General features: G+C 60.2%; 1 protein-coding gene across 1 annotated transcript in view; it reads right to left on the bottom strand.

The window, feature by feature from the left end:
* Positions 1–8,470, bottom strand: part of NEURL4 (neuralized E3 ubiquitin protein ligase 4) — a gene marked incomplete at its 3' end in the record, with an annotated part of 12,157 nt that extends 3,687 nt beyond the window's left edge. Inside the window, exons 1-8 of the mRNA XM_014962202.1 lie at positions 8,422–8,470; positions 8,013–8,301; positions 6,561–6,742; positions 5,666–5,751; positions 5,422–5,584; positions 4,361–4,565; positions 3,340–3,456; positions 2,356–2,477 (exon numbers count right to left, since the gene is read on the bottom strand). Coding sequence (XP_014817688.1) covers positions 2,356–2,477; positions 3,340–3,456; positions 4,361–4,565; positions 5,422–5,584; positions 5,666–5,751; positions 6,561–6,742; positions 8,013–8,301; positions 8,422–8,470 — 1,213 coding nt within the window. The remainder of the gene's footprint in view (positions 1–2,355; positions 2,478–3,339; positions 3,457–4,360; positions 4,566–5,421; positions 5,585–5,665; positions 5,752–6,560; positions 6,743–8,012; positions 8,302–8,421) is intronic.
* Positions 8,471–9,867: the final 1,397 nt, after the last annotated feature.

Here is a 9,867-nt window from a genome sequence, read left to right on the forward strand (position 1 = left end):
GGGGGGGACAACGGGGGGGACAGTGGGGACACCGCCGGGGGGGCCAGGGGACGGGGACACCATGGGGACACCATGGGGAGACCATGGAGACACCATGGCTGGAGAAAGGGGAGACCAAGGAAGGGTGTGGAAGCCCAAGGTAGAACCATGAAGGTGGTCCAGAGTCTCCTGGAGATGTGGGGAGACCTTGGGGACATCATGGGGACACCTTGGGGACATCATGGGGACATCACTGGGCGGGACAGGGGACAGGGATGGGATGGAGACACCATGGGGACAGCATGGTAGGAGCAAGGGGACACCAAGGAAGGGTGTGAGACCCCAAGGTAGAACCATGAAGGTGGACTAGAGCCTCCTGGAGACATGGGGACACCTTGGGGACACCACTGGGGGGGCCAGGGGATGGGGACACCATGGAGACACCACGGGGAGACCATGGGGACACCATGGCAGGAGAAAGGGGACACCAAGAGGGGAGGTGGGACCCCAAGGTAGAACCATGAAGGTGGTCCAGAATCTCCTGGAGACATGGGGACACCTTGGGGACACCAACTGGGGGGCCAGAGGATGGGGATGGGGCAGGGACACCATGGAGACACCATGGCAGGAGCAAGGGGACACCAAGAAAGGGAGTGGGACCCCAAGGTAGAACCATGAAGGTGGACTAGAGCCTCCTGGAGACATGAGGACACCTTGGGGACACCATGGGGAGACCATGGAGACACCATGGCTGGAGAAAGGGGAGACCAAGGAAGGGTGTGGAACCCCAAGGTAGAACCATGAAGGTGGTCCAGAGCCTCCTGGAGACATGGGGACACTTTGGGGACACTGTGGGGACATCATGGGGACACCACCGGGGGGGCCAGGGGATGGAGACACCATGGGGACACCATGGGGAGACCATGGGGAGACCATGGGAGGAACAAGGGGACACCAAGAGGGGAGGTGGGACCCCGAGGTAGAACCATGAAGGTGGTTCAGAGCCTCCTGGAGACATGGGGACAACTTGGGGACACCATGGGGACACCACCGGGGGGGACAGGGGATGGGGACACCATGGGGACACCATGGGAGGAACAAGGAGACACCAAGACGGGAGGTGGGACCCCGTGGTGGAACCATGAGGTTGGTCCCGAGGCTCCTGGAGATGTGGGGACACCTTGGGGACATCACTGGGGGGGCCAGAGGACGAGGATGGGATGGGGACACCATGGAGACACCATGGTAGGAGTAAGGGGACACCAAGGAAGGGTGTGGAACCCCAAGGTAGAACCATGAAGGTGGACCAGAGCCTCCTGGAGACATGGGGACAACTTGGGGACATCGTGGGGACGTCACGGGGACACCACCAAGGGGGCCAGGGGACAGGGATGGCATGGGGACACCATGGAAACACCATGGTAGGAACAAGGGGACACCAAGAGGGGAGGTGGGACCCCGTGGTAGCACCATGAGGTTGGTCCAGAGTCTCCTGGTGACATGGGGACACCTTGGGGACATCATGGGGACACCACCGGGGGGGCCAGGGGACAGGGACACCATGGCAGGAGCAAGGGGACACCAAGGAAGGGTGTGGAACCCCAAGGTAGAACCATGAAGGTGGTCTAGAGTCTTCTGGAGACATGGGGACACCTTGGGGACACATTGGGGACACCATGGAGACACCACCAGGAGGGCCAGGGGATGGGGACACCATGGGGACACCGTGGGGACACCATGGCAGGAGCAAGGGGACACCAAGAGGAGACTTTGGACCCCGAGATAGAACCATGAAGGTGGACCAGAGCCTCCTGGAGACATGGGGACACCTTGGGGACACCAAGGAGGGGACCCTGGGGACAGATGTGGTGGCTCTGGGCAGGGGGCAGTTGACCCTGGTGGCCCCTTGGTGACCAAGGTGGCCCCTTGGGAACAGGGATCTCCAAAGGGTTCCTTGAGGAACCTGGTGGCCCAACCCAGCCCCTTGGGGACTCAGGTGACCCTGGGGGGGCCCCAGGTGACACCAGTAGCCCCCCAGGTGGCCCTGGTGGCCCTGGGTGACCCTGGTAGCCCCTTGGTGACCAACGTGGCCCCTTGGGAACAGGGATCTTCAAGGGGTTCCTTGAGGAACCTGGTGGCCCAACCCAGCTCCTTGGGGATCCAGGTGACCCTGGGGGGGTCCAGGTGGCCGAGGTGGCCCCAGGTGACACCAGTGGCCCCCCAGGTGGCCCAAGTTGCCCAGGGTGACCCTGGTAGCCCCTTGGTGACCAAGGATCTCCAAAGGGTTCCTTGAGGAACCTGGTGGCCCAACCCAGCTCCTTGGGGACCCAGGTGACCCTGGGGGGGGTCCAGGTGGCCCAGGTGGCCCCGGGTGACACCAGTGGCCCCCCAGGTGGCCCAGGTTGCCCCCCAGGTGACAGATGACGATGCCACCATAGAACTCAACGGGGGGTGGTGGTAGAACATCCACGGTTGGGTTTTGGGTAGGGGAGGGGGTTCTGGAGGCCAGGGTTGGATTTTGGGGGTGGAAGATGGATTTTTGGGGGCCCAAGGATGGGTTTTTGGGGTGAGAATGGAGGTTTTGGGCGTTCCCTGACCCATTGGACATGACAATGGTGTCATCAAACCCAACGTGGGGATGGTGGTAGAACATCCATGGTTGGTTTTTGGGGGCATAGTTGGGTTTTGAGGTAGAACATGGAGTTTGGGGCCCATTGTTGGGTTTCTGGGGGTCAGGGTTGGGTTTTTGGGGTGAGGATGGAGAATTTTGGGGTTGGGGGGAGGGTTTTGGGGTCTCCCAACCCGTTGGACACGACAATGGTGTCATCGAACTCAACGTGGGGATGGTGGTAGAACATCCATGGTTGGGTTCTGAGTTAGAACATGGATTTGGGGGCCCATCGTTGGGTTTCTAGGGCTCAGGGTTGGGTTTTGGGGATAAGGATGGAGGTTTTTGGGGTTCCCTGACCCATTGGATGTGACAATGGTGTCATCAAACCCAACGTGGGGACGGTGGTAGAACATCCATGGTTGGTTTGGGGGGTCATAGTTGGGATTTGAGGTAGAACATGGATTTTGGGGCCCATTTTTGGGTTTTTGGGGCTCAGAGTTGGGTTTTGGGGGTTTGGGGGGAGGTTTTTGGGGTCCCCCGACCCATTGGAGATGACAATGGTGTCATCGAACTCAACGTGGGGATGGTGGTAGAACATCCATGGTTGGTTTTTGGGGTCATAGTTGGGTTCTGAGGTAGAACATGGATTTTGGGGCCCATGGTTGGGTTTTTGGGGCCCATGGTTGGGTTTTTGGGGCAAGGATGGAGGATTTTGGGGTTGGGGGGAGGGTTTTGGGGTGTCCCCTGACCGGTTGGAGATGACGATGGCGTCGTTGAACTCGGAGCGGCAGTTCTGGCGCAGGGCGGTGCGCCCCCCGTTGGTGATGACGGCGTTGGTGCCGTGGAGACGGTGGAAGCGAAGGTCACTGGGGGAACCCCCCGGGGACGGGGGACAACTCTCGGGGGACACCGGGGTGTCACCTTCTGACCCGTCACCCGTCACCGATGTCACCTCTGGATGGGGACACCAACCATGAACCCCAAGGTTGGGGGGCTGGGACAACCCCACGGCCGGTGGTGGCATCCCACCATGTGGCCCAGTAGGTTGGTGGCCCCAAAGCCACCACCCTGGTGTCCCCAAACCCCCAAACTCCACCCCTGATGTCCCCAGGTCCCTCAAATCCACCCCAGATGTCCCAAACGCCCCCTAAAGCCACCCCTGGTGTCCTCAATGTCCCCAAACCCATCTCCTGATGTCCCCAAACCCCCAAAACTCCACCTCCTCATGTCCCCAGGGCCCCCTGGTGTCTCCAAACCAATCCCCTGATGTCCCCAAACCCACCCCAGATGTCCCCAACCCACCTCTTGATGTCCCCAACCCCCTCAGCTCAGGGTTGGGTTTTGGGGATAAGGATGGAGGTTTTTGGGGTTCCCTGACCCATTGGATGTGACAATGGTGTCATCAAACCCAACGTGGGGACGGTGGTAGAACATCCATGGTTGGTTTGGGGGGTCATAGTTGGGATTTGAGGTAGAACATGGATTTTGGGGCCCATTTTTGGGTTTTTGGGGCTCAGAGTTGGGTTTTGGGGGTTTGGGGGGAGGTTTTTGGGGTCCCCCGACCCATTGGAGATGACAATGGTGTCATCGAACTCAACGTGGGGATGGTGGTAGAACATCCATGGTTGGTTTTTGGGGTCATAGTTGGGTTCTGAGGTAGAACATGGATTTTGGGGCCCATGGTTGGGTTTTTGGGGCCCATGGTTGGGTTTTTGGGGCAAGGATGGAGGATTTTGGGGTTGGGGGGAGGGTTTTGGGGTGTCCCCTGACCGGTTGGAGATGACGATGGCGTCGTTGAACTCGGAGCGGCAGTTCTGGCGCAGGGCGGTGCGCCCCCCGTTGGTGATGACGGCGTTGGTGCCGTGGAGACGGTGGAAGCGAAGGTCACTGGGGGAACCCCCCGGGGACGGGGGACAACTCTCGGGGGACACCGGGGTGTCACCTTCTGACCCGTCACCCGTCACCGATGTCACCTCTGGATGGGGACACCAACCATGAACCCCAAGGTTGGGGGGCTGGGACAACCCCACGGCCGGTGGTGGCATCCCACCATGTGGCCCAGTAGGTTGGTGGCCCCAAAGCCACCACCCTGGTGTCCCCAAACCCCCAAACTCCACCCCTGATGTCCCCAGGTCCCTCAAATCCACCCCAGATGTCCCAAACGCCCCCTAAAGCCACCCCTGGTGTCCTCAATGTCCCCAAACCCATCTCCTGATGTCCCCAAACCCCCAAAACTCCACCTCCTCATGTCCCCAGGGCCCCCTGGTGTCTCCAAACCAATCCCCTGATGTCCCCAAACCCACCCCAGATGTCCCCAACCCACCTCTTGATGTCCCCAACCCCCTCAAACCCACCCTTTGATGTCCCCAGGTCCCTCAAACCCACCCTTTGATGTCCCCAGGTCCCTCAAACCCACCCTTTGATGTCCCCAGGTCCCTCAAACCCACCTCTTGATGTCCCCAGGTCCCTCAAACCCACCCTTTGATGTCCCCAGGTCCCTCAAACCCACCTCTTGATGTCCCCAAGGCCTCCTGATGTCCCCAACCCCCTCAAACCCACGTCTTGATGTCCCCATCACCCTCAAACCCACCTCTTGATGTCCCCACGTCCCTCAAACCCACCCCAGATGTCCCCAATGTCCCCAAATCCACCTCCTGATGTCCCCAAACTCACTCCTTGATGTCCCCAACCCACCCCCTGATGTCCTCAACCTCCCCAAACCCACCCCAGATATTCCCAGGTCCCTCAAACCCACTTCTTGATGTCCCCAAATCCCTCAAACCCACCCCAGATGTCCCCAAGGTCCCCAGTGTCCCCCCCCAGTAGCTCACCCCCGTCATCCACGATGGTGGCCTGGGCGGCCTGGCCGTAGAGGTCCACCACGGCGTAGACGTTGGGGGGGACGTTCCAGGCGGCGGGTCCTTGGGCCACCCCGTTGACGAAGAAGTGGAGGGTCCCATCGTCCCTCCTCACCACCCCCACCGTGTCCCCAGCCTGGGAAGGGACACACACCTCAGGATGGACGTCCACCAGGTGGGGTTGGGTTGTCCCCTCGTCCCCGGGGTTGTCCCCAACCTTGAGACGGTCCAGGTTGTGGCCGTACTCGTCCAGGACGGTGGTGCCGTTGTGCATCACCCCGTTGCCCGTCATCATCCAGGTGCCTGAGGGGACAAAGAAGGGGTTGGGGACACCATCACCACCACGGAGAGGATGGAGGGGTTGGGGGACATCCTGGGGACACCTCGGGGTGGCTTGAGCTGGTCTGAGGGCACCTCAGGAACGTCCAGGGATGGTTCAAGATGCCTTGGGGACATGCAGAGGTGGCTGGGGACATCCCGGGGACATCAGGAGTGGGGTTTGAGGGACCTGGGGACATCAGGGGGTGGGTTTGAGGGACCTGGGGACACCAGGGGGTGGGTTTAGTAGGGGTTGGGGACACCTCGGGGTGGTTGGGGGACACTTTGGAGTGATTGGAGATGCTTTGAGGGCACCTCAAGGACGTCCTGGGGTGGCTTGAGGTGGCCTGGGGACAGGTATTGACTCCACAGGGACATTGAGGACTCCATGGTGGAGTTGGGGACCCCATGGAGACGCTGAGGAACCTCATGGAGATGTTGAGGAACCCCCCAGAGATGTTGGGGACCAAACGGAAACCCCATGGAGATGTTGAGGAACCCCACGGAGATGTTGAGGAACATCATGGAGATGCTGCAGACCCCCCAGAAACCCCATGAAGATGATGGAGACTCCATGGGGACATCAAGAGACCCCACAGGAACCCAACGGAGAGGTTGGGAACCTCATGGAGACCCCATGAAGATGCTAAGGAACTCCATGAAGATATCGAGAACCCTATTGAGATACTGAAGATCCCACAGGAACTTCATGAAGACCCTATGGGAACCCCATGGAGATATTAAGAAGCCCCACAGAGATGCTGAGGAACCTCACGGAGACGTTGGGGACCCACCTGAGCGCAGGTTGGTCATGGTGGAGGGCAGCTGGAGGTAGGCTGGGTTGTGGGTGGTGACCCCGATCTCGATGGACCCCGCCCACTTGTCCACCATCTTGTCGATGCGGACCTGGAAGAGCTCGTTGTCCCTCAGGGCCCGGGCGCTCAGCACCACCCCATGGTTGAAGTCGTCCGTGGCGCTGGGGGGGACACACAGGGTGGGGGGGACATTCGTGTCACCATGAGGGATGTGGTGTCACCAGAGGTCCGTCGTGTCAACGGGGACATCAGGGATGGGGACACGCGGACACGACGTCAATGGGGACATCAAGTCAAGAGGCCACCAAGGTTGGGGACACCACGTCAACCAGGACATCAGGGTTGGGGACATCACAAGGAGAACAGCAGAGTTGGGGACAGCTGGACACCACATCAATGGGGACATCAGGGTTGGGGACACCAGAGATGGGGACACGTGGACACCACGTCAATGGGGACACCACGGATGGGGACACCACATCAAGAGGGACACTAGGGTTGGGGACACCTGGACACCGTGTCAATGGGGACATCAAGGATGGAGACATCAGGGTTGGGGACATCACATCGAGGGGGACACATGGACACCACGTCAATGGGGACATCAGGGTTGGGGACACCTGGACACCACGTCAATGAGGACATCAGGGTTGGGGACATCACAAGAAGGACATCAGGGTTGGGGACACCACATTAATGGGGACACCAAGTCAACGGGGACATCAAGTCAACAGGGACATCGGGGTTGGGGACACCACATTGAGGGGGACATCAGGGATGGAGACACCAGGGTTGGGGACATCACAAGGAGGACATCAGGGTTGGGGACACCACATTAATGGGGACACCAAGTCAACGGGGACATCAAGTCAACAGGGACATCGGGGTTGGGGACACCACATTGAGGGGGACATCAGGGATGGAGACACCAGGGTTGGGGACATCACAAGGAGGACATCAGGGTTGGGGACACCACATTAATGGGGACACCAGGGATGGGGACACCTGGGCACCAGGTCAATGGGGACACCAAGGTTGGGGACACCAAGGTTGGGGACACCAAGGTTGGGGACACCAAGTTTGGGGACACCAAGTCAACAGGGACATCGGGGTTGGGGACACCACATCAAGGAGGACATCAAGGTTGGGGACACCAAGGATGGGGACACCAAGGATGGGGACACCAAGGACTCTACGTCAACGGGGACATGGCAGTTGGGGACACAACATCAACAGGGACACCAAGATTGGGGACACCCCATCAACGGGGACACCAGGGTTGGGGACACCAGGGTTGGAGACGTGGTGACCTTCTGTGACCACCACCCCCATCCCACCTCCCTTGTCCCCGGTCCCTCCACGCCCCCACCCTGTCCCCATGTCCCACCCCACCCCGTGTCCCCAAGTGTCCCCCACGTGTCCCCCACTCACTGTGGCCTCAGCGCCGTCCGTCCCTCGTTGACCACGGCCGCCTTCTGCCCGCAGTTGGGGTGGAAGAGGAGCCGGGGTGGGGGTGGTGGCCCCGTGGGTGGCCCGGCGGGGGGCTGAGGTGACACGGGGGGACGGCGGCCACCCTCGGGGGACAAGGCCCGCAGGATGGCGTTGTTGCGGCGCAGGCGGTCGCTGTGGTTGTGGTTGTGGACGATGGTGACCTTCACCGCCATCCCGTAGAGGTCCACCACCCCGTAGACCACCAGGGGGGTCAAGGTCGTTGCCACCCCTGGGAGTGGGGGGGGATGGGGAGGTCACAGATGTCACCTTGGGGACACCCGTGGCCCCTCAAAGTCATGGGAGGTCAATTTGGGGACATCCCCTGGATGGGGACGTCACCAAGAGCCACCTTGAGGTTCCTCAAGGTCGTGGTCCATCAACGTTGGGGGCAACCCCATGGACGGAGATGTCCCCAAAGGCCACCCCACAGATGGGGATGTCCCCAAGAGCCACCCTGGGGTCCCTTTTGTCCTCTTAAGGTCATGAGGTGTCACAACTGGGGACACCCCATGGATGGGGACGTCACCAAGAGCCACCTTGAGGTTCCTCAAGGTCATGGGGCCTCAACGGGAGGGACAATCCATGGACAGGGATGTCCCCAAGAGCCACCCCATGGACGGGGACGTCCCCAAATGCCACCTCGGGGTCCCTTGTGTCCCCTTAAGGTCATGAGAGGACAATTTGGGGACACCTTATGGACAGGGATGTTCTCAAGAACCACCTTGGGGTTCCTCAAGGTCATGATCCGTCAACGTTGGGGTCCACCCCGTGGAAAGAGATGTCCCCAAAGACCACTCCATGGATGGAAGTGTCCCCAAATGCCACCTTGGGGTCCCTTTTGTCCCGTTAAGGTCATGAGAGGACAATTTGGGGACACCTTATGGACAGGGATGTTCTCAAGAACCCCCTTGGGGTTCCTCAAGGTCGTGGTCCGTCAACGTTGGGGGCCACCCCATTGATGGAGATGGCCCCAAAGACCACCCCATGGATGGGGATGTCCCCAAGAGCCACCCTGGGGTCCCTTGTGTCCCCTTACGGTCACGAGAGGACAATTTGGGGACACCTTATGGACAGGGATGTTCTCAAGAACCCCCTTGGGGTTCCTCAAGGTCATGATCCGTCAACGTTGGGGGCCACCCCATTGATGGAGATGTCCCCAAAGACCACCCCATGGATGGGGACGTCCCCAAGAGCCACCCTGGGGTCCCTTGTGTCCCCTTAAGGTCACGAGAGGACAATTTGGGGACACCTTATGGACGGGGATGTTCTCAAGAACCATCTCAAAGTTCCTCAAGGTCACGGTCCATCAACGTTGGGGGCCACCCCATGGAAGGAGATGTCCCCAAAGACCACCCCATGGATGGGGACGTCCCCAAGAGCCACCCTGGGGTCCCTTGTGTCCCCTTAAGGTCACGAGAGGACAATTTGGGGACACCTCATGGATGGGGATGTTCTCAAGAACCACCTTGGGGTTCCTCAAGGTCATAATTCGTCAATGTTGGGGGCCACCCCATGGAAGGAGACGTCCCCAAAGACCACCCCATGGATGGAGATGTCCCCAAAGGCCACCCCATGACTGGTGACATCCCCAAAGGCCACCCCAGGGTCCTGGTGCCCCCTCGAGGTGACGTTCACCTCAACGTTGGTTGACCCCCCATAGACGATGACGTCTCCAAGACCCACCACGGTGTCTCCAGGCCCCCTCCCACCCCCAATATCTCCACTTGGGGACCTCAGGGGAAGTTGGGGGGGGGTTGTGGGGTGTCCCCAAAGTGGGGGGGTGTCCCCATGTGTC

Source organism: Calidris pugnax, unplaced genomic scaffold, assembly GCF_001431845.1.
Source record: "Calidris pugnax isolate Ruff unplaced genomic scaffold, ASM143184v1 scaffold1559, whole genome shotgun sequence".
NCBI classification, from domain to species: domain Eukaryota; kingdom Metazoa; phylum Chordata; class Aves; order Charadriiformes; family Scolopacidae; genus Calidris; species Calidris pugnax.